General features: G+C 37.4%; 4 protein-coding genes and 2 non-coding genes across 7 annotated transcripts; 3 read left to right on the top strand and 3 right to left on the bottom strand.

Annotated features, from left to right (window-relative positions):
• Positions 1-484: 484 nt before the first annotated feature.
• Positions 485-4,801, bottom strand: LOC113680760 (uncharacterized). Its single transcript, XR_016184982.1, has 6 exons — positions 4,479-4,801; positions 3,842-3,906; positions 3,584-3,700; positions 3,108-3,161; positions 2,527-2,676; positions 485-1,896 (listed from the first exon to the last, which is right to left on the bottom strand). It is a non-coding gene; the product is annotated as an uncharacterized LOC113680760 (transcript).
• A 104-nt stretch (positions 4,802-4,905) lies between these two features.
• On the top strand, positions 4,906-6,608 carry LOC149048112 (uncharacterized). Its single transcript, XM_089200421.1, has 3 exons — positions 4,906-5,133; positions 5,700-6,025; positions 6,387-6,608. Exons 2-3 carry the CDS (start codon positions 5,724-5,726, stop codon positions 6,484-6,486), a joined length of 402 nt encoding a protein of 133 aa, XP_089056547.1. The 5' UTR covers positions 4,906-5,133; positions 5,700-5,723; the 3' UTR covers positions 6,487-6,608.
• Positions 6,609-6,628: 20 nt separating this feature from the next.
• Positions 6,629-8,478, top strand: LOC113680745 (uncharacterized). The gene is made up of 4 exons (XM_027197785.2): positions 6,629-6,719; positions 7,145-7,207; positions 7,330-7,479; positions 7,747-8,478. The coding sequence occupies exons 1-4, from the start codon at positions 6,704-6,706 to the stop codon at positions 8,223-8,225; spliced, it is 708 nt and encodes a 235-aa protein (XP_027053586.2). The 5' UTR covers positions 6,629-6,703; the 3' UTR covers positions 8,226-8,478.
• Positions 8,479-13,678: 5,200 nt separating this feature from the next.
• On the bottom strand, positions 13,679-16,687 carry LOC113680617 (proteasome subunit alpha type-7-B). The gene is made up of 7 exons (XM_027197656.2): positions 16,468-16,687; positions 16,237-16,363; positions 16,042-16,166; positions 15,573-15,695; positions 14,718-14,837; positions 14,424-14,486; positions 13,679-14,054 (listed from the first exon to the last, which is right to left on the bottom strand). Exons 1-7 carry the CDS (start codon positions 16,570-16,572, stop codon positions 13,947-13,949), a joined length of 771 nt encoding a protein of 256 aa, XP_027053457.1. The 5' UTR covers positions 16,573-16,687; the 3' UTR covers positions 13,679-13,946.
• Trnae-cuc (transfer RNA glutamic acid (anticodon CUC)) lies at positions 15,808-15,879 on the bottom strand. The gene has a single exon. It is a non-coding gene; the product is annotated as a tRNA-Glu (tRNA).
• Positions 16,688-16,693: 6 nt separating the features above from the next.
• LOC113680600 (uncharacterized) lies at positions 16,694-23,436 on the top strand. 2 transcript variants are annotated; one of them, XM_089200407.1, is made up of 8 exons: positions 16,694-17,205; positions 17,841-17,997; positions 18,390-18,627; positions 19,676-19,876; positions 20,778-20,846; positions 21,409-21,513; positions 21,942-22,046; positions 22,557-23,436. In XM_089200407.1, the coding sequence occupies exons 1-8, from the start codon at positions 16,954-16,956 to the stop codon at positions 22,672-22,674; spliced, it is 1,245 nt and encodes a 414-aa protein (XP_089056533.1). In that variant the 5' UTR covers positions 16,694-16,953; the 3' UTR covers positions 22,675-23,436. The 2 variants fall into 2 exon arrangements, with proteins under 2 accessions (XP_089056533.1, XP_027053448.2); XM_027197647.2 differs by having other exon boundaries at positions 16,697-17,205; positions 19,679-19,876.
• The last annotated feature ends 31 nt before the right edge of the window (positions 23,437-23,467 follow it).

A 23,467-nucleotide genomic window follows, 5' to 3' on the forward strand; every position in this document is an offset into this window, starting at 1 on the left:
GAAGCGTGAGCTGTTTCGATCAAACTGGGCTTTCTCTAAGAAAACTAATCTAGAAAAATAAAAGAAGCGAAATGCAATAGGCCACTCTGACAGACACTATGCGCCCTATGCTTGTCGTGCTTGGCTTTCATGGTTTTGGAGCACGTTCAAATAGAGGGGAATGTAGCTGCAATCGGAGAGAAGATGATCACTGAAGAGATGATAAAGACGTTCTATGGGAAAGCTCAAATACGGTGTGATGTAAAATGATAAATGTTCATGCTTTGCTTATAACAAAAAGGAAAGCGTTGGGTTAGAGTCTTAAAGTCTTGAGAAATGATTAAAATCTCTCCGGAAAGATCTCCATTGTTTTCAAGGTCATGATGAAAATTGGACCATTCCCCCCAGAGATGGATGATCCAAGTGATAGCGTGACGATCTATTTCAGTCGGAAATGTGAAGTCTAACAAATCATTTCTCTGCTGTTTTGAACACAAAACACAAATTTTACCTTAGGGATTTTTTAATGGACTATTTCATTCAAAAGCAAAGGTCGAACTGATTTTGTAGCATATTAATAATGGTAATACGATTGAGTGAGGTCCAATTCGGTCTTTAATCATACGAGTGATTGACAAAATCAGACGACCGCGAAGAGGTAGTCCGAAGTTTTTAATCACGAAGTCACGAAGACACGAAGACACGAAGTCCTGTTACCCTAGTAATCATAACCATTACAACTTCCGAAAAAAGAAAGACATCTAGAACCAATATCTCCATAATGTCTTAAGTTAAAAATTCCTCCATTTACGAAATCCCCCAGTTTTTCTTGGGACAAGCGGTTGTTGCTTTGGTTATTGTGATCAATTCTGTGATTGCTGGATTTAGCTAAGTAGACTAAGTACGATTGGGTGCTTCAACTGTTCGGTTACAGGTGTCCGATTACAGCCAACTGCTCAATTACACTGTTCGACTACAACTCCACAAAATAGCTTGTGAAAAATATAGCAGTTAGTGCACCAATCACATTTGAAGAAATTGTAATGGTTGTGATTAACTACGGTATTGAGTATGACGTCGAATCGCGTGATTTTCGCGGTTGATTCCGGTCTGCAGTTATTCAAGCCCCAGATGGAGCTAGACACTTTATTTATGTAAAGTAGCCAAGGATAAAAAACTTTGTGGCGAATAACCATACTAGAATTGAATTCTGTTTGTGATATTCTTCAGATAAAAAATGAATACCTTTGAAGTTCTAGGTACTACAAAATTATGGGGCGAGTTCAGACGGTGAGTTCTGAATCTTGCACTAAACTTCCTACTTTCGTATATATTCTACTGTCATATACGCATTACTGATTGACACTTTCCTGAGGCCTTCAATCCCTACTTCGTGAACGGTAAACAACTTGAGTCATAAGCTAATCGCTAATCATACTAAGAGAACCAGAATTCTTTGCCAGTGCTCACTTCGTACACACAGCGCATGTCAGCTCTCTTCCAGAGACGTATGGAAGGCATGGTAACGAGCCACAACCTCCTTGAACAAGATACAGCAGTGCACCATTTTTATCAGATTGGGAGCCTGGGACATACTCAGCCTCCCAATCTGGTGGCCGTAATGAGCTGTCATCAAATACCCATGATACTCTTTAGCCCAACCGGATGGACAGTCATTCCTTGCGGGCATCATCAATTGCGAACCACGTGATCTGACGAAGCACACGGCACACGGCGCGTCATGGTTATGCAGGTTATTTGTAAACGGATTAAAGGAACTCACTTCATACTCAGTTCCATAGATGGCGCCCGTTGTCTCCCAGCTGTTGGTATATTTGTCGTACTTTGGGTCATTAGGAAGGCACAAGTAATTTCCACCGCCTCCCCGGTGATCATAAGCACCGCTTCCAATGATCCCTAAACTCAAATGAAAGCTTTAGTGTTGGTAGCCTAACCTTCTAATCCTGATTTGTTCCAGACATTCACAGCAACTTTTCTCTCGATACTTGCAGCCTTCCGTTAAGCAGCAATAATCATGATGCCTTTCCAGTCATTCTTTCACCTGAATTATTACCTTCAATAACTTGAAACATAAGGAATGTATTGAAAAGGCTAAAACTGATGAATTGAAATCTTAGGTGTGAAAGCCCGGTACCTGCTTGCTCCTGTCCTCTGACTCAGTAGTTTTTTTTTCATATTCTGAACATTTTTCGGTTTTTCTTGATATCATTCAGCAGATATTCTTGTTTGTGTGGAATATTTTGGCGAGCGTATTGAGCCAAATAAGAATGATTGCATCTAGCTTGGTCCACTAATGGAGCTCGAAGACTCGTTTTGTTAGCACTTTAGATCAATCGAGTGGAACCCTACTAAATATGGCCTTTGTTTGGGTAGGGGAATAGTATAAAAAACTGAAATGATTTATCTTGCAGGTGTAGCTTTTTTTCGCAAATTGATGGAAACAACAGGAATGATATATGGAAAACGGCATGTATCATAATCTTGTACTTTTGAAAGTTTCAATTTCTCTCTGTAGAGGGCACTCACCTGTGTACACAATTTGACCATCTCCCTCACACCTTGTCCGGCCCCAGCGCACGTAACTGACTCCAGACAGCCCCTGCCCCTCTTGTCCCTTTTGTCCTTTAGGTCCCGGATATCCTTGTTTGCCGACGTTTCCGCCTGAACCAGCCTCCCCTGCAAACATTTGAAGACGACTCTTGCTAAAACATGAATGGTTTTATCGAACTAAAAGATCCACTGCAAGCTTCCATATTCAAAGATCCTATTGACCATAGCTCTTGATCAATATGCACGCGAGATTTCTACGATTATTGTACGAAAGGTTTTGGACTGAGCCCGAGCGGATGAAGATGGAGTATTGAGCTGGCTCAGTTACAATCACGTTGTTCATTGAAAAGCATTCACCATCTAAGACATACATGGGTGCTTGCAGTGACGAGTTTTAGGGGTGCTAAAACGAAAAAAAAAAAGGTGGGTTCACCTTCAAGAGCGAAGCTTCCAATCTTGATAGTAAATTTAATGAAAATAACCAAGGATATCAACAAGCCGCTTACAATAATGGCAAGCGGGAGCTTAGCGCATTAGTGCATTAGTGTCTTCAATACCTTTCAGACCAGGAGGTCCCTGTGCTCCAAAATCACCTTTTCGCCCATCACGCCCTGCGATAGTTAAAACCGTTCAGAAAAAAAAAAGAGTAGATGGAGGAAAAAAATAAAAAACAAAAACAAAAAAGACAGCTCTGAAATGCTGTAAATCAATTCGATTAGAAGTAAGAGTCTGGTAAACTAATACTTAAAATGTTAAGCTCAGGATCGAGCTTTAAGGCGTCACATATTGGCACTTGGCTTGAAACGCTGGCTAACGAAATAAGATCAGTTGTGATTAGTTGTTGAAATCAGTCAGTTAGTATTTATATTCCCTCATTTCGGTTTGTGTTTGATCTCATCCCTGAGTCAATTTTATCTGTCTTCATTTATTTAAAAGAAACTGATGTGTCTCACAAAGGCACAAAGTTCGTCATTTCTTGCAGCACGGAAAAAAGTAAAGTATAGCACGGAAAAAAGGGTAGTTTTTTGCTAACCTGGTGTCCCTGGTTGTCCTGGTGTCCCTGGTTGTCCTGGTGTCCCTGGTTGTCCTGGTGTACCTGGTGATCCGGGAGGTCCCGCGGGTCCATCCCTACCATCCCGTCCATCTCGTCCTATGCAAAGTAAAATTACAATCAACCTAAAACTCTTTTATCGTATTGATTGTTCTTGTATACATAAGTCATACATTCTCATATTTAAACAGCCTAAATTATTGTTTCTTGTTAAAATTTAATGAAGTCTATAAAGTTTACCTCTCAGTAGTGCTCCTGGTGTTTCAAATACTTCGAAAGGAGAGGACTGGTTATTTCTAATTGCCCTAAAGAAAAAGATGTAACAATCTCACGCAATCTTTTATTCAAAATGGACGATATTGGACGTAATAAGTTTCCTTTTTTCTATTACATAAAATCATCGTTTATTTCATCATCTCTGAAATCAAAATTTTGAAAAACGCTATGTGTATACCATGAAAACGTCGTATACTTGAAAATCGCCTAATCGTAAATATATTGCTTAAGGTTCCAACAAAAAGATTTTGAGATTTCATCATGGTATGTAAATTTGTTTTTGCTTTCATTTTAAGCTTTTGCGAGTAATAAAAGGGATTGAAATTCTTCCCCAAGCAATAGTAATAGCGTCCTTGTCATTTTTAGATGAAGAATCTCCCGTTGGACATTCAAAAACCTGACCTTCTGTTTCTGATATGATAATCACCCACCTAGCTATAATCTTACAGGTAAAGAAGTTAATCCAAAACGTGCGGTTTATTTACGAGAGATCAATGTGTCAGCGATGCGGCAAATTGTCGCAACAGTCCGTGATTCTTTTCACGTTTGTGCAGATTGATTATCATGTGGGGTGTTGCGACGATGATAATGGAGACCTCACCTGTATTCCAGAACTTTCACTCGTTTCTCAAGACCTGCAAGACTCACGGTTAACGCTCTCCTTCTTCTTGAAAGCGAAGCTTGAACTTTAGCCCTTCCATCGATTTCCGTCTGTTTTCGACCTGTTACACAAACTTTCCGCAACAACTCGTCCGCGTTTATTTTCTCCTCAATTACAGCCAATCTCTGTTTCATTTGAACGTAATCTACAGCTACTAAAACTACACTCGACAAGAGAAAAATCACTACTGCCACGTAGAATACGAAACGGACAATCTCAGAAAAACGACACCTTACATATGGATCCTCTTTATCGCGATCCATTGTTTCCAACTTAACTGACCAAAGTAGCTCAAGCTTACTTTCCTAAACAACAGCTGAATCTGTCAACGCAAGCTATAGATGGATTAAGTGATCCAACCGTTAGGAAATAGATAATGTTACATTAATCTGTATAGATAATGAAATAAGCAGGCATCAGGCATCTGTTAGGACACCGAAACACAAACGACAGCTTGAATTGGGATCAACACTACAGCAAAACTTTTGAATTGCTGACGAAGTTCCCCGCATCGATCCTCACCAAGAATTCAAGCAAATTCAGCAAGAATCGCCCTCCACCATTTGAACAGATCTGATTTCTGAGCCATTTTAAGGTGAGATATATTGCTCTCGTTAAAATGTTTGTGTCATAAATACCGAAATGGTGGATTCTTGATATTATTAATGAAATTGTCTATCTGATTGGAAAGGTAAACAAATGTTTGCGCACAAGCTCCGTGAGATTTGAATTTTTTTGTAAATTTTAAGATCTTGTACAATGTGGGACACTACAAATACGCTGCTCTCCGCGCAAGTTCGTTGCGTCTTATTTAACCATTGCCAACGTGTTTGGCCTTATTCCTTCAAAATTTAGGCCACTTGAAGACCAATCGCTCCATTTTTTCATCACTGAGATGAAAAAGGGATTTGTGTATTTTCATTTATATTGTCAAAGATGGTGGGCTTCCGGAGGTTTTTGCCGGTTGTTTCCCACTCATTTACTTTCTTAGCTGCTTGAAGTTTTCGTAATTAGAGCGAGGGATGGAACTTATGTCTACATCTCCTTGTAGCTTTTCCACCACGTTAAACAAAGGAAATAGCATAGTCTTGTAATAGTTTCATATGAAAACAGGTCTTCAAATATCATTGTCGTTAATGAGATAGTTTTCCTTTTTGATAGAGTTTGCTCTTAAAAATAAAAGAAATGAGGAAACAAAACGCAAAATATGCCTTTTTGGAGATTTGCCGCAGCTTCTTCTATGCATTGGTCTTCGTTGGGCTGTTGTCATGGTTGACATTCCTCTCCTTAGATCACGTTCAAATCAGGCAAAGATTGTCTGTGATTGATCATAGAATGGACAGATTTGAACGGAAGTTTGAGGAGATCATTCCAACGAGACAGTCCAACAAAAGGAGTAATGGCGCTAAAACTTTGCTTGACAGGGATAAGAGAGACGTCTTAAGCCTTGAAAGTCTCGAGAAACGACTTAAGGCTCTAGAATTTAGGTGAGACTTTTACTTATATGAACCACTTATAAGACCTGTTATTGATTAGCTTTGAAAAAAATACTGACTTGAAACTATGACCAAGCAGGAAATACGTGATTATAATCGTGGAAATTTGAGTTGAGTAAAAAGCCTTACAAAGCGGCAGGATGAAGGGGCGTGGGGGGCTATGCATCTGAAAGTGGATCAAAACTTTTGATACTCCTACGGGTTTTCTATCGCTTTTGGTAATTACCATCGAAACAAATGCAAGAAAAAGATAATTTGGACTCCAAACTATGCTAAAACGTGTGATAAGAATAAGTCCCTGGATGTATCACAAGGTTACGATCTTTTAACACGTCCTGAAAATTTTTTTTAGGGCTGCCATGAAAAACCAGTCCATTAGTAGAGACGACGGAAGATCTCGAAAATCACAGGGTGGAGGTTGGTATGCAGTCTCTATCGCAACCGTGTTTTAGATCCACCACTCAAAGTTGTCGCTGTGATTATCCCAAATTAAGGCTACGAAAAATATCACAATTTAAATGCAAAAAGTTAAAAAACACACGGGGTCCTAAATTCCTGGGAGGTTAAGGTTGACGAAAATAAATTTGGTGATCTCTTTTTATAGAATGGGATGAACGGGATGGCAGAAGTATTCCCGACGTTTTCCTAAGATTTCCTGGAACACCAGGGATGCCAGGACTACCAGGTCAGAGACCTTGTTTGGAGGGTACTAAAAACTCTGATACCGTTTTCTCCCTGAGATCTTGGTAAAATGTTCCAAAAGGTGGAAACGTCGAAGAAAAATCAGCAGAACTTCTGCAAACTGCCCAATGAAAAAGTATTTATAACCATAAACGATCATATAGTTTTCGAGATGGATTGTACAAGAGCCAATGAACTTAAATGCTAATCCTACCCACAACCGTTAACATATTCCGATATTTTTACCCGGCCTTTTCTGACCTTATGAATATACAAATGAAATAAAAATGAATCTGGAATAGCCCTCAAATCATAAAGTACAGCACTAAATTAATCAAATCACCGAACGAACGAATCTTAAACCTTGTAAATTAATTGAAGTTATAAATTGACAGTGCTTCGGAATTATCCACTCGTTTTTCACTGCAGGTCGTGACGGGCGATATGACAGACAAGGCCTCCCTGGAGCACAAGGACCTCCTGGTCCAAAAGGTTTCATTGACTCCCGTTTGTTATTCCGAAAGGGGCTCGTAGCACCCATTTCAATTCAACGGTATGTTATTTTTTAGTCCGGTATAACAAAGTTAATTTACTGGCAAATGTATATTCTGTAGGAGATAATGGTCCTTATGGAAAACTTGGGAGGCAAGGAGATCCGGGACCTAAAGGACAAAAGGGACAAGAAGGGCAGGGGAGGTCTGGAGTCAGTTACGTGCGCTGGGGCCGGACAAGCTGTGAGGGAGATGCTCAGATTGTGTATTCGGGTAAGTCGCAGCTAATAAAAATAATTCAGTATTTTTTTGATTAGAGCTAAACAAGATAATATAAACAGTTCATAATCTCTCGCTATGCATTTAAATTTCATTTTGAAATAGGTATTGGTAAAATATACACTCCGTTTTTGAGTCAACTATCAGATGTGTTGTTTTAAATTTGTTACCTTCTAATTTCCTCGTTCTGATGTTGTCCGCAATCATTATGCGATTCCGCTCCAATTGAAGCTCTCGCGTTTCATTTCATCTCTTTCCCAGGCTTCGTGGGGAGTGGTCACCATAGTCACACAGGAGGAGGAGTAAATCATATATGCCTGCCAAACCAACCAAAATATGGAAAGTTCACCGATCATTTTGAAAGGACGGGGGTCATCTATGGCACTGAGTATAAAATGAGCTCATTTAATCCTTTCAAAAGAAATGTGCATAATCACGACGTCCCCTGTGCTGTGTGCTACATCGGATCAAGAGGTACACAAGTCATGATGCCCGCAAGGGATGACTGCCCTAATGGCTGGCACGAAGAGTATCATGGTTACCTTATGACAGCACATTGGGACGACAAAAAGCCCAGTAATTTCATATGTGTTGATTCGGATCCAGAGTCGGTACCAGGAAGTTTTGGCAGTCATGATGGTGCATTGTTGTATCTGGTGCAAGCTAGTTGTGGGTATTTCTCATCGTGTCCGCCCTATTACCAAGGGCGAGAACTCACATGCGCAGTCTGCTCAAAATAACTATTGGTACGAGAGTTATTAATTTGATAGCTGGGTCGACAAAGACAACGTTTCCAGGAAAAACTTAACTTTTAGGAGGTTAGAAAAATAAATCGACAAGAACCAGATAAAGCAACACTTCCATAAAACTTAAAAATTTTCATTTCGTTACCATATCTACGTTTCGTTACAACGCCTAGGTAGACCGATCACTTGTTATGTTCGGTCACAAAATTTCTGATGATTGCTTTTCAATAAACACAAACTCTACCAAGCTACACTCCTGGGCCTGCTTAATTTTCAGTAAAAGAGACTGCTTTAATTGATACTACTTTGTTAACATACCCGCCAAAACAATCTCCGTCTGTTAACATCTCAGTTTCATTTTCGTGTGTATTCTCATTTGATAAACAATCATTCTTATGACTTATCTTGTAAAACGGAAATTGTTTGTCCAGATTTTCGTTCACATTTCGCCGATCTCAAAATGCATTCACAGAGGGTCTTTCGTGCCTATTAGGAACTTGTTTGATGGTCTTAATAAATCTGTTAACTGTCTGTATCATGGCAGCAAGAAACAGCACTAATGACAATCGGTTAGACGACTTCATCACTTGATATAGCAAGCAACCATACATAATTTACTGAACATAGCTAAGCTTAGTAGAGAAAACGAACATTTTTCGATTAAAATCATTCTCGATTGTGGGGCTTGAAGCCCTACACCAACTTGGCTAGTTACTGTAACATGACATCAAACAAAGGCTCAATACAACTAAATTCAGAGTATAGGATCACACGTGTTGATGATGTTACTGGATCTTGCAGACGAGACAGTGGATTTTCTGCTGCCATATAGAAGTGACAAAAGCTGTGGAAACACCTTAAATGATGGCTCAACTGGTTTTATTGTCGCATTATCTTCACCTGTCGAGGAAAAATTCCGGTAAAGTTCCACTGATATCGTAGAGAAGGGGGTGTGGATACTCGGATTTCTATTTCAGCAATGTAAGTTAACAACCATAAATAGTTATAATGTTAGTGTTCGTTGATTACAGTTCACGATATGGTGGTTATCATTCTTGTTCAATTCAATGTCTCGGTGGAGAGAAGCGAACAGTGTCCAGATATTTCCTTTCTTCACAGTTTTGAGATATCAAAAACAAAAATGGAAACAATATTTGAGTCTTTACAATAAGATTGGTTATTAGCGGTTAACTCTTTAATTCCTATGAATAACCGAGGCAGTATTTATCGTGAAATAGTGAAGTTTGATCGTTCGGGTGAATGTAGTCCTGAGAAGGACTGTTGTCGGTAATGGTGACTGACATTTCGACAACCTGAGCGGAGGTCATCATCAGAGTCAAGTGAATAATTGTTGTCGGTCGAATGTTCTAAGTCTGGTTTGTATAAACTGATTGGTCAGTTTTGCCGTGATGTTTGCCGGTAGTGGTTGACACCCGTTGAGGGGAGTCTGTTCTAAGTTAGTAAACCAGCTCTCCAGATTCAGTCGTTGAAAGTAGTTGGTGCTATAGGTTAGAAATTGCGCAGAGTCCCAGTCAATGGTGTGGTTTGTAAGTCGACTTACCTGACCAATCAGTTTATACCAACCGGACTTAGAAAATTCAACTAGCAACAACTATTCACTTGACTCTGATGACAACTCCTGCTCAGGTTGTCGAAACGTCACTCACTACTAAAGACGACAGTCTTCCTCAGGACTACTCTGACCCGAAAGATCAAACTACACTATTACATGTTACCCCCACATTCAAACCATTCACTGTACAGAATTTCTCCTCACAATTTATCCTTACAACATTAAGAAGACAAGTGATGAGAATAAAGAAAAAGGTAATTTAGGAGATTATTGGTTCCTCCAATACAAATCCTTTGGTGAACTGGATCTTGGATTTAGGACACTGGTGGCCGATTTTGAATTTTGGCCACAAGTGGTCGATTTTGGATTTGGAACACTTGTGGCCGATGTCGAATTTTGGACACAAGTGGCCGATTTTGAATTTTGGACACAAGCGGCTGATTTTAGATTTGGGACACTAGTGGCCGATTTTGGATTTTGGACTCTAATGACATTTTCCTCCACTCAAATTTTTGGACTGTTCAGGAAACAACAAGTGACAGAGGACAAGAATGAGACGAACAAGAGGCCGAAGAGCGACTGATCTTTGACATAGACCCTTCCCGCAGGACACTGTATTCAACAGAAAACTGGTATATTACTTTACTTAAAAATTTTAAAATTCGTTCAGGTTTTCTGAAAGCTTTTTTCTTTAACATGGCTCAGTTGTCTAGCGAGAGACATGCAACTCACCCAGAAGTTTTATCTGATTCACAAAGAAGGAACAAAATGAACTTATGATTGTAAAAATATATTGAAAACTGGAAATAGTGGGTGGATTGTTCACGTTTCAAATCTTTTGTGCAGTTTCCTTCGATTCTCACCACTAGCTGCCATGGATTTTCTCCTCAATTAATAAAGAAAATCAGTTCGGTATTTTGTCAATAAAAGACATATCGCCCCCAGGCCAAGAGGTTTCTAGATAGTTTTGTAAGGACAAGTCATTAGTAAGTACTAGTAAACTTCACTTCAAGTAGTTGAAGGATGAAAAAGTATAACCTGTGTAAGTGTGCCGGTGAAGGGATCGAGGTGCTGGCAGTCTTTTGTCAAATGTTATGTATTCATTTTCACTCGTTAGAAGCGAGCATTGTGGTGGGTAAAAAGTCGCTTTTCTTCCTTTGAATAATATTCTTTACCATTGAGGTCATACGACAAAATTTAATTATTAATTATTCTAAAATAGAGTTTGAATTGCTTCCTTTTACCAAACAGACGTCCGTTCGAAAAAAAAAATCGTGATTTTTTTTCATGGAAACCTGATTGAATTTGCTCCTAGGGAAGGAAATTGGATACTGTGCATAACTTCTTTCATGTTGAATAATATGCACTCGAGAAATTGCATGACCTTTTTTTAAATTCCTCAATATTTTGAAGGGAAAAAAAAAAGAAAAATCAGAGAAATCAAACGATCATTCTAATCGAAATTCCCGATATTTTTTCTTTTGAATCGAAGTTAAGAGTAAGCCTCAGTTCAATACCATTTTGGCAAAATCTAAATACACATTTCATACTGTTCTTTTAACAATGGAGTTGGAAATTCAAGTTGAGGAAAAAAGGAAAATTTTTTACCTGTCGTGAATTTTGATATTGAGGCTTAGAACAATTTTTGTTGGGTCTTGTACTATTAAGTCCCATAGTAGAGTGATGAAGATGATTGTTTGCCTGTGACCTGAAAATGAAATTTTACCTTCTGTTGATTTTCCTAACCTCTCAAGAGATCAATGTTCTGATATCGTATGTTTTAAAAGGAGATATGACGTCGTGCATTATCGACTTTAAGGAAAGGAAAGAATTGTTTCCTCTTGAACATTCTCAATAACATTTGATTGAATGATATGTGTGGACAGATGCAGAAATGATTTAACCATTGGCAGTTAGGTAAGCTAAGTACAGAAAAGTAAAGAAGAGAATGTTATAAGCAAGCCCCACTTTTAGTTTCTTTTTCTTCTCTCATGCTCTTACCTGGAAAGAAACCAAATGCACAACTGACCTTTGAACGTGAGGATGCTATGAACCCCTCTGACAAGTTTGTTAAAGCATCAGCCAAGAAACGGGACAGCTGATTGGTCAATATTACTCATGACAACAAGCCGTTAAATCAAGTAGTATAGCCTTCCCATAACTGAGAAAAAAAGCGTCGGATGAAACTCAGCAAAGTTGTACAGAAGCTTGAGCTTTTGAAAACTCTTTTAACCAGAGCTGAACAAAAGTATTTGGTTGAATGGTATTGAAGAAAGCTTTCAAAATATTTACTCAGGATTGATTTTAAACAGCCAATTGGATTGTTTTGACAGCTACAGATATCTCTTAGTAATCATTGATCATCCATGACTGAAAAGACACATGATGACTTGTAAATAGTAACAGATTATCATTGTCTGCTTAATACATTTACAGTATTTTTTGTTCCCCTGGTAGTACAAGTTGCCTTGTATGCCTTGTTTTTTAAAGTGTACACATCAACTTTCTAACATGTACATGGTAGATGAGAAACTCTTTAGAGTGGTTTATTATGGCATATCCCTCCCTTTACTTGTATATTACTGGTAGACATACAAGACACTATGGAAATACAAGGTCCTCCAGGGACACCCCATGGTATACAATGAGAAAGTGTTGTGCAAATGTGTCAAACAATGTTGTGGAAAATACAATGGCCAACACAGTCAATAAGACAAATGTGCAGACTTCAGATTTCAATAACTTTCAACTGCCTGGAGTTTGTCTTTGATCTTCAAAACAAACAAATTAATCAAACAAAGTTACAATAACAAAACTACATTCGGATTTTAATCAGCGAGTTAAGAGTCATCATAGACTTGTTCTCTTGTTGGTTCATGCATTACTCTGTTAACCCCCAAGACCTCAAATGTAAATTCTTCCCTTTAGCTACTATGCATTTCCTCATGAACAAGTTATGAGAATTTGGTGTCAGATCAAGATAACACTTAGATCAAAATCAGTATCTGAGCAATTGTCCACCCACCCCTCCCCTAACTGAACATCAACCCTAACTTGTTGTTGGTTTAAGAGAGGTGTTGGTTCACAGTTGGTCAGATGCTGAAATTGATCCAAAGACTTCAACCAATTGAGTTTGAATATTCTCATTACCTGTTTGGTGGATAATGTATGGATATTATAGGAGAAGTCACATGTTAATCACCTCTAGGAGTTCAAGAGTTACATTGTGAGATGAAAAGAAAATAAATGTTTTAGGATTCAATGTTGTTGATGTTTAAACAGCTCAGTTGAGAAGACAGAAACAAAGTAAAAACCACTGATAGAAATGTTAGACTCTACATTTGTGAGGAGCAAAGTCCATGTATCAGTTCTCAAATTGGGAGTCAAACTAAAATTGCAAATCAGTACTGAGAAAGCAGATAATTGGTCAGTTTGTGAGACTGTCAGCTTAGCATCTGGCCTACTGAAATGATCAACTATGTACTGTTCAGTTTGTGACACTTGATAACCAATAGACTTATTCTCTTTCCTGATAAACACAACCCTACAAAAAAGGCAAGTTACCCTTTTCCTTTTATCTTGACTAAGAACACAATGCATGTGCAAACTATTCCAAGTACTTTTTTTTCACATTTTTCAGAGGTGAAAACTGCAGTTTTGCACCATATCCCAACATCTGTTGAATTGACAAGTGCAAAGGAATATGTAAGAATTCATTCTAGTGTCCTCACTCGTAAGCCTTTCTTCTCGAAAGAAATGCTCTTTGATGTCAAGGAATTCATCACCAGTTTGGTAAAGCAAGATTGTGGTATTTCTTTGAGCTTTTTTTAAGTTAAAAAAAAAAAAACTTTAAAAAAGTACTTCACACCAATACTTAGTCTGTACTCATTGCCACTTTTATTTGTGAGGGTTCTGGGCAATAAAAGAAAAGTAAGCTGTTTCTATTGTTCTTGAAAGCCCAACAATGACCATTGAAACATTTGGCAACTTAGTTGCTTGGATTTGGTATTGCTTCACCCTATATGGTAATGAATGGTACCATTCAGTTGTCACAAATGCCAATATATCAGAAATGGAAGAATCAAGTCAGTTTCAAAACAGCAATATGAGAGTATAAAATAAAAGATGAATGTCCATTCTATTTATTTAGCTGATCCTGATGCCTTTTCTCTCTTCTTCTTTTCAGCTTCTGCTTCTTTTTCTTTCTCAATGATTTCAACAAATTTATCAACCTCTTCTGGTTGTAGTATCTGAATGACAAGACACACAAAGATTGAAATTAGCACTAATTAAACTTTTCCATCTGTTGAGGGTTCTTGCAACTTAAGTGTGTCTGGTTTTAAGATCAAAATATGAACTGGAGCATATAAAGTGCAAAGTTACTGATATTCCTCAAATGAAAAATCATAATGTATGGAAATAAAAAACTTTTCTTATGTGGTTTGAACTGATTCCAATCCTGCTAAGGCAATGTGTAAAATCTGTCTTTTCTCTTCTTCCAAGAAACTGACTACTTGGGACAAGAAATCTCTCTAATAATGCACCAGCACAGTTTTGCAACAGAGTATATGTAATGTAAGACTCCATTTACTTGTGGTTAATGACAAGTAAATGTTTACCTTGAGTGTTTCACCATTTCTCATAATAGCAAGTTCAATATTCTTTCCTCCCGATTGCACCACCTGCAAGGGTAATACTGTTGTCATATGTATGGTTCATGACAAAATATGCTAAACAAATTGACAATAAGTTGTAATCCACTTTCAGACATGCAAAAACATGTTAACTGATCACATACACTGAAGTTTTGAGTAACTTAGTAACAGTTGCACCCACCAAAAACCACAACAGGCGCTTCAGATACTCCTGTTACTCTGTTAATAGAAAATCATAAACCACAAAAATTTACACACCTCAAGTAAAGCTTTGATAGCTAGTTTAATTGTTTCATCATCTGAGTCAGCTACCTCCTCTGTGTAGTGTTTCTCTAGAAATTCACGAACGGTTTTTGCACTGCGTCCAATTGCATTGGCCTGATAAATAAAAGATATACAAATGATAGAGGTACAGAGGTAAAAATGCATTATAAAGGAAAAGTGTGTGTGAAATTCATGTCATAAATGCAATATCTGCAGTGGATATTGCAGTTATCATGTTGAGTTCAAGACTTTTTGTGTTATGAGACTTTTGCAAACTCAAAGAGAGTTGGCTGTTAAAAAACTTTAAAATATTGTAACCAATGTGGATACTTTTCCAGAATAACTGCCAATCAATGCATTTGGTGTCTGAATCTAAGTACTTCCATAGCAGTTTCAGAGTTGAAGTTCTCCAACAAGTCAGGCAAAAGGTGACAACTGAACCTTTCCAATTTAACAAGCCATTTATAATTGATTCAGACCCTGAACTCTCCATGTACTTAACCCTTTAATTCCCAGGATCTGATTGTTAATACTCCACTCTAGCTGCTACACATTTCCTTGTAAATTAGTTGCAAGAATTTGGCATTAGATCAAGATAACAACTTCTACCTGATACATTTGAGCACTCTAACTACCTGTTTGCTGGATAGTGAATAGAAATTGTAGGGAGAAGTTACTTGTAAATCACTTCTGGGAGTTAAAGGGCTAAGGTATTAGGTTCTGGTCATGAAAAATTCAGTAATTAACAGGGAGTAACTTTTTATCTGTCAGTCAATTATAGCTATAAACTCAGTTGATAATATTAAATTATGTAACTATATAAGGTTGATATGATTACAGTTTAACTACCTTCCATGCATGATATGTTCCTGATGGGTCAGTCTGATAAAGATGAGGTGTACCATCATAATCAAATCCAACAATGAGTGTAGAAATACCAAAAGGGCGGCGACCATTGCTTTGAGTGTAACGCTAATCAACAATGATAAAAATAGAAAATAACATTTAGTTGGGGTTAGAAAGAGTAAATATGCACAAGACAAAAATGGTGAAAAGCTATGCAAAGAAAAAAAAAGATACGTCGTTCCCACACCGGGAATCGAACCCGGGCCACGGCGGTGAGAGCGCCGGATCCTAACCACTAGACCATATGGGATTTGACAACAATTCTTCGTTAAATTTAGTTAAATAAATACTTCCCGTGATTGTGTCCACCACTTGGTCTCTCACCTCAGAAAAAACCTACGCATCCTTTTCTTGATGCTACATGAAATCAAACTTATCGCACCAAAAGGAAAAAAAATATGTTTCTTCGTACCTGCTTTAGCGTCGCAATATATCTTGTTATGTACTCTAATGTCACAGGATCTTCTACAGTTAGCTTATGGCTTTGACACTCGACCCGAGCTCGATTCACCAGAATTCTAGCGTCCGCCGTCAAACCTGATAAAAAATGACGAAAAATCTTGAAGGAAGGACAAATTGTTGATTCTTTTCAGAAATACTCCATTACCTGCAAAAGCCATGACAACGTGGTCATCCAGCGAACAGATTTTTCTGACTGTTCTTGGTTCTTGAAGTTTGGCAACCGCTTTTCTCTCTACTCCGAGAACAACAATGTTTTTACCACGGACTCCAACCTATAAAATAGTTCTTTATCAATCTTCCGATTCGCAGAAAATTAACAAAAGGAGAGAAGTTGTTCGACACAGTGAAAACACCGACGAAGAAGTTTTTTACATACAGCAGTGGAACCCTTCTTTACGGCTTCTTGAGCGTATTCCACTTGGAAAAGATGTCCATCAGGTGAAAATATAGTTATAGCCCTATCATAAGACCCCCCTGACATGTCTGTTTAGTTTTTACGATTTTTTAGTTGGCTAAATTCAGCGAGAAAGTAAAATCCCTCGAAGCGCAAGGACAGAATGACTTTGCATGAGGCTTAGTAACCAGGCTTAAAGAGATTTCCCTTGAAGCACAGGGACCGGAAAGGCGCCAACTACAAACAAACATGGCGTAAATTGAACAGTCCGAAAAACAAACGCATTTTAGTGCGATTCAGCTTTCTTCAGGCTTTAGGTTCTTAATAACTTCTAAAAGAGGAATTAATAGTTTCCAAAATTTGAACAGTTTTACGCCATATGTAGCATATGTAGACAAGAATCGTTTGAAATGTCAGGCTTGCAAAGGTGAAACAGCTGAAATCATATAATAGAAACACTTCAGAGCTATGGAAGATATCGATGAAGCTACTCCTCGCGGAATTATTCGCGGTGTTTTGACAACAGAGAATGTAAGTCAAAGTGCTCGAGCTTTGAGGTCAAAGGAAACGCTCAGTACATCAAGTGTAAGAGAAACACCAACGAATCCTCCGTTCCATTCTGAAGTTGCAAGTCGGTTGCTCACTCGATCTACTAGGAACAGGAAGAGAAAAGCTGCACTGGGTACTACTCCTTCAGACTCAACAACTCCTAGAACTTTGGTATGCCGCGACTTAACTTGATTCGTTTATAAGAGCGATTAAACATGTCTAAAATTTAGCCCTTTTGTTAAATTACCAGAGCTATAATCATGTCTATAATTTCATGTATGATGATCCATGTGTAGGCTAGCTTTGTTTTTGTTTTTTTTATCAGTATCGTAATTTATCGATTTGATTGCCAACATTTTGAGAAGTGATTAGTTTGTTGAAAATATTTCCGTATAACTCCATACCATTCTAAAACAAAGTATTCTTAAAACTAAACTAATTTCTCGCCCTTTTTCTCATAAAATAACTGTAGACATAATGAAGTATGGAGTCGTTCGGAAATTGTGTCAGTTTGTGGTTTGTTCTTGCAATATCAATTGTAAGCGACAGTTATGTGTACTTGGAATATATTATTTGCAATTTTTTAATGCTTTTTACCCTAACATCAATATGCATATTCTCCATACTGTTCTCTACACATTTCCTAAGGTGCTGAAAAGGAGAATTTTTCAAATTTTCCAGAGTTTCTTTTTTTCGGAATATTTGTTTCATCTCAAAGCAATCTCCATTAAACTGGTGTTCTTAATTACTGACAGTTAATTAATGTTATTTCTCAGGGCTGAAGCATTGACATTGTTTTTTTTTAGATTGCTGGTTTTCTAGAAACAGCTCCAGTTGCCAAAAGTGTAGTGAAAGGGCAGAGACAAAAGGTCATTGAGGGAGAAAGAAGAAGATCATCTCGCTTATCAGTTCAAGCTGGGGGTAATACCCCAAGAACAATCATTCAAAATTTCTTGCGAGAAGGTATATGTATATGTGTAGTTACTTTATACCATGTGATAACTTTTGCTTGATGTGTACTTTGTATTTACAGTTATTTTTGACAGACAGTTTTGAAAATCACCTTTCCTTCTATGTGACTGTAACAAGGTTTGGTTGGACATCTTTGTTATTTTTGAGTTGCCCTCTTTTCCTGAAAGGTTCTGTTGAAAGATTTAACTGTTAGCTCCTAGAAGTGATGAAATGTATCATTTCCTTTCAATTTCAAACATAAAAAAAGTTATGGGAGTTGTCAAATTATCAGTTGACAAGTGTTCATTGAGAAACTCCAAATTCTTTTGACTCATTTCAATAGAAATGTATAGCAGGTAGAAAGGAGAACTTTGAAACAGATCTCATGAATTTGTTCCCTTTAGCATTAACAGAGACACCAGTTGAACCAGTCATTCCAGAATCTTCAGATGAAGTAGATCAAGAAATACCACACCAGTTGAGTGAGCAAGGAAAACAGTCATCTCTTTCAACAAGTGGTGTTGCTGATGGTCAGATGTTTGCTACGACAAGTTCTCATCCTGCAGATCATTCTACACATGTAGAAGCAACAACTCCAATGTTGTTGGACTCTTATATAGAAATGGATAGTGCTGCTGGGATGTAAGATTTTTAAAGTCATTTTAAATTCACACGAGTCACTGTTGATGCTCCTTTAACCCCAAGGGGACTTATCAATCTTCATGGCTTCTTGACAAAGAAAGACCTTATGGGAGACAGGAACAAACATTATTTAAAACTTATTGAGAGCTATAATTTGAGCTTCTTTTATCTTGAAGTGTAGGCCAGCTTCAGCTGAAACCTCATGTCAAATGAAATTATTTGGCCAAAAGATTACAAAGGTTAAAGTGGAAACTAACAAAGTTTTTAAACATGAGACATTATAAAGAAATATGTTTTTTTGTCTTGTCTCGAGTGTGGGATAAAGCAAAAATTCTGAGTGCTCACAAAGGGACTTGTTAGAACAATTAACCCTTTCACTCCCATAAGTGACCAAGAGAGAATTTCCCTTTACAACATCAATACAAAATCAAGCGGACAAGTAATGAGAATAAAGAAAAATATCAATTAGGGGTTTATTAGTTGATCCAATACCAAATTCACCAAACTGACATAATAAGAATTGTATGGCAGACAGTAGGGAGGATTACTAAAGAGATATTGGGAGAAAAAGGGTAAAGGGTGCCAATGTCAATATACATGTGGATAGCAAGATAATTAACTAAGTTGATGAAATAAATTGGCCATGGTGAAGAGTTCTAAGCTGACATTTCAAGCATTTGCCCTTTGTCAGAGCAAGGCATCAGCCCATTGTCATTTGCTGTGATGAAGGGCTCACGCTTGAAATGTCAGCTTAGAAACTCTATATGGTGGGCAATTTGCATTTGTAACACAGTTGATAAAACAAAAGTTATCTAGCTTCCCCCCCCCCCCTGATGCAGCAACACAATTTCTTTAAAAATGTAGCCTCTTTTATCAATGTAGATAGGCCAGAAATAAACAGTTCCATTTACCCATTTGCCTGGTATCCCTTTCTCAGATGGTATCAAACAAGGACTATGTTTAAAACTGTAAAAATCAGAATTTATACTTCTCAGCCTCATGAGAAACCAGCAGACCAACAGCATTGATTTTTAAAATTATTTATTAGTAGCAGAATAACTGAGGGAACACAACCAGAGGTTGATTCTCTGCCATTACCGGGAAGTCTGCAGGAAGACATGGAAAGGACAGACAATAGAATGCAGACATCTCATCCATGGAGAGAGCTGGTTACACCTCAGCTGCCTCTTAATGTGTCTTTGCCAGGGAGTGAGAAGCTGAAACAGTCAGGAAATATTAATGAAGAGAGGTGACAAAAAATCTTGCACTTTCAGTGTGTATAGTGGTTCAAGAAAAATTGACTGACACTGCAAAATGTTGCATGTACCTGCATGCATTAACCCACAGACTGCACTTTCAATTGGTCTTTCAGTGTAATAACCCTTGTGAGATGTTGGAGGAACACAAGAAAAGTTCATAAATCACAAGCCGGAGTGTTGATCATTCTCTGAACATCCTAATTGGGTTATTATGCTCGTGAACTGATAGAAAGTGTGCTATTGCTTTAGTTATTAAATAAACTACAGATGTGGGTTAATTAGTTCAATAAAAAATAGGTTTTTGACCAATCAGGGTGCTTGTAGTTTTTCAGTCATTTTATAAAAAACTTATTTGACTCTGAAAACAGTGTTATGACAACATTAGACCGTGCTCCACATGTCATGCGGGTACATACTATTACAGCTTAGTGGTATAGTGTTAAGGACAATAATTGAAAATTTATACAGTTACATTTGAACATATGCATATTACCACATTTAAACCAAGTGAATGGGTATGGTGGATGCAGCAGATAAATTTGTTTCATGTTGTTCATAATCTCATAACTGTCCACTATTCTTTCTTATCATACAAATAACTTAATTCTGATTTCCTTCTGAGGGTCACTTATTTCTGCTTTGATTGAATGATGAAGTTTTTAGAAAGGTGTTAACAATTTCTCTATTTAACTCTCCCAAGTTCTGAATGGTAACTCTCCTCTCTAGGTGCCATACATTTCCTTGTAAATTAGTTACAAGAATTGGGGGTTAGATCACAATGACGACCTCTACCTAATAAGCTTGAGTATTCTCTTCCTCTGTGTGCTAGATAATGCATGGTTATAATAGCATTATGACTTTAGGAGTTAAAGGGTTAATGTTTTTAATTAGTTCCAAAGGGAAAAGACCACTGTTTCAAGGTAAACCTCCTAAAGGAAGGGAAGGAACTAAAGTTGCAAAGTAAGTTCTTTTTTCTTTGGTTTCTCTGTGTATTGTGAAGACCTTTATGTCTCCTCACTCTTGGTGATACACATACCTGGATGACAATACTTTCAACTATGACTACATCTACTGTTTTTTTTTTCCAACACTTAGTTTATGTGAGTGAGCTTGAATGACATTTAATACAGAAGTAGGTCAGCTCAGCCCTTTCACTCCCAAGATCTCAATACCAATTCTCCTCACTGTTTGCCCCACAATTCTTTTGATTTTAGTTTGGAGAACTTGGTATTGGATCAACTAATAATATCCTAATTAATGGTTTTCTTTATTCTCATCTCTTGTGTGCTTGATTTGGTGTTGATTTTGTATGGAGAAAATCTTATTTGTTGGCAATTTTGTAGAAATGATAAGCCTCGTCCTTGCTTCACTCTACAGTTACTGAAACTTTTATTTATTAAAAAGTTTATTAATTTTATTTCACACAGAGTGCTTTTTTCTGCACTATAATTTTTTTTTTTTTAAACTTCATGAAAAGATGTTTTTAATATTCATGTGATTTTTTTTCTTTTAATATTTTAAGGAAGCCCTTAGGCCCAAGAATGCCACCTGCCCTTATAAAGGGTATTTTTCAGCATTTTAGCCAAGCTAAAGTCTCAAAAGAGGCTCTTCAAGCTGTTGAAAATGGGTAATTATGAAAGTTAAGTTTATCAACTTTATAAGAATGTGCAAGTGAAGTGGTAAATTGTCACTTGTAAACAAGAAGACAATTGAGGGGAGCATAGTTTTAAAACTTCAATTGACTTCTGATGATAGACTGCTAGATTCTCCTTACAGGTTGTCTTGTTTTCCCTTGTGAGACAAAGGGAGAAGTAGATATTGGATTTTAGGTCACTCAAACCTAAATTCTGAACACCCATCAAATTAAGACCCTCTTTAATCAAGTGCACTTACTATGCTTGCCAGAGTGGCTGAACTTTAATGGCTACATGTATATTGTCCAGTTATTAGAATTAACCAGACTGTACCTTAAAAAGAAGGCTTGGGGTGAAATTATTTCTTCTGACATAAATATGTGCAAGGGTTAAAAAGCTAATTTTTTTTATTGTTTTCCAGGTCAAACCTGTTTTTCAAGCAAATATCGAGTGACCTGATGGCTTACTGTAAGCATGCTCACAGATCAACCATTGAGCTGGCTGATGTGGAACTTCTCATGAAAAGGTTTGTATTGGCACTTCATCTATCGTATATGTAAATAAAGAAACTTCATGTGATACACATGTATTTTAAGGAGAAGCACATTGAAAAAATTTTGGGAAATTTACCTTTTTTATTAAAGCATAAAAAGGGATTGCATTTGGAAATTTAATATGTGCTTAGATAAACACTCAAACTAAAAGGGACTTTGGGATGATTTTGAGGGTGCAACCCTTACTCACTGAGTGGGAAGTTTCACCTGATTTGTTTTCTGTGCTTGAGGTTTTGCATTCAGAGCAGAGACAGAAAAGATAAGATTGCTTAACCTCGTAACTCCAATGAGTGATCACATTAGAACTTCTCCCTACATTATCATCACAACATCAAGCAGACAAGTGATTAGAATAAAGAAACATATCAATTAGTGGATTTTTGGTTGATCCAATAACAATCAGAAGAATTGCTTAGCAAAAAGGAAGGAGAAGTACTAATGAAATCTTGATGTTTTGTTTGTTTGTTTGTTTTTTTTTCCAGACAGGGATTTATAACTGACAAGCAGTCACTGTTCTCATTGGTTGAAAAGTATTTACCATTGGAATACAGACAGGAAATTATACCAACAGTCCAAGCAGGGAACAAGATAGTTCCGTAATGAGATACAAAGGGTACTTTGGTCTAACAGGGCTTGAATCATGAATGCAAAGTGGAAATTTAGGGCTGCTAATGGACAACGAAAATGAAGGGCTGTTCGTTGATGTAAACTTTCTCACAAGTGGGGAGTCATAAATGGCCAGGCATAGAAAAAGACCAAACATTCAGTTATAAACTTGTAGCTTGATATGTTCTTGCCTGAAATGTATGGATGTACTATATAAGTTGACGGGAGAACACCCATGAATTTTGAAGCACCTGAAAGAAATTAGGAAAACTTTTTTATGCTTCTTGTAAAATAGCATGTCTTTCAGTTTTCCAGTCCACAGAGAGATCTAGGTAATGTTTTCTTTAATTTAAATGGACATTGTGGCTTTTTCAGGATGAAAGTTGTGTGCAAGTGAAATATATCCAGTTAGGATGTCCATCTTGTGCAATCTAGGTCAGAGATTTTTTCATGTGAGACTACACACAAGGAAGATATTCTGAAATGTATTCTGGATTTAAAAAATGACAACATGAGCCAGTGTTTCCATGTTATTATGACACAGCATTTGACTGATGAGAGGATCACTGGAAAACAAATATTTGAAACAAAAAAAAAATGCTAACTCTATAGAAAATATAAACATCTATTCATCCAGCTCTAAATAACTGTCTTTTTTCTTACTTGTATTTTAACAAGCTAAGTCAGGGTGGATCTGCTCAAACTGCATTTGTCATTAGTGATTGAAAATATTTTATTAAAGGTTGTCTACTAAAAGTAAACTGTCTTGTGTCAGTGAAGAAGCTCC

This window comes from Pocillopora damicornis, chromosome 3 (assembly GCF_964200805.1).
Source record: "Pocillopora damicornis chromosome 3, jaPocDami1.2, whole genome shotgun sequence".
Taxonomy (NCBI): domain Eukaryota; kingdom Metazoa; phylum Cnidaria; class Anthozoa; order Scleractinia; family Pocilloporidae; genus Pocillopora; species Pocillopora damicornis.

What these genes read in the sequence shown, in the direction of transcription:
- LOC149048112 (XM_089200421.1), top strand. Translation starts at nt 5,724, where the DNA reads ATGAGGAAACAAAACGCAAAATATGCCTTTTTGGAGATTTGCCGCAGC. An exon ending in CTTAAGGCTCTAGAATTTAG is followed by an intron (nt 6,026 to 6,386) that starts GTGAGACTTTTA and finishes AATTTTTTTTAG; the next exon opens with GGCTGCCATGAAAAACCAGT.
- LOC113680745 (XM_027197785.2), top strand. An exon ending in AGGACCTCCTGGTCCAAAAG is followed by an intron (nt 7,208 to 7,329) that starts GTTTCATTGACT and finishes TATATTCTGTAG; the next exon opens with GAGATAATGGTCCTTATGGA. An exon ending in TGCTCAGATTGTGTATTCGG is followed by an intron (nt 7,480 to 7,746) that starts GTAAGTCGCAGC and finishes TCTCTTTCCCAG; the next exon opens with GCTTCGTGGGGAGTGGTCAC.
- LOC113680617 (XM_027197656.2), bottom strand. Translation starts at nt 16,572, where the DNA reads ATGTCAGGGGGGTCTTATGATAGGGCTATAACTATATTTTCACCTGAT. An exon ending in GAACATATCATGCATGGAAG is followed by an intron (nt 14,838 to 15,572) that starts GTAGTTAAACTG and finishes TTTATTTATCAG; the next exon opens with GCCAATGCAATTGGACGCAG. An exon ending in CTATCAAAGCTTTACTTGAG is followed by an intron (nt 14,487 to 14,717) that starts GTGTGTAAATTT and finishes TTACCCTTGCAG; the next exon opens with GTGGTGCAATCGGGAGGAAA.
- LOC113680600 (XM_089200407.1), top strand. Translation starts at nt 16,954, where the DNA reads ATGGAAGATATCGATGAAGCTACTCCTCGCGGAATTATTCGCGGTGTT. An exon ending in ATGGATAGTGCTGCTGGGAT is followed by an intron (nt 18,628 to 19,675) that starts GTAAGATTTTTA and finishes ATTATTTATTAG; the next exon opens with TAGCAGAATAACTGAGGGAA. An exon ending in GTGGAACTTCTCATGAAAAG is followed by an intron (nt 22,047 to 22,556) that starts GTTTGTATTGGC and finishes TTTTTTTTCCAG; the next exon opens with ACAGGGATTTATAACTGACA.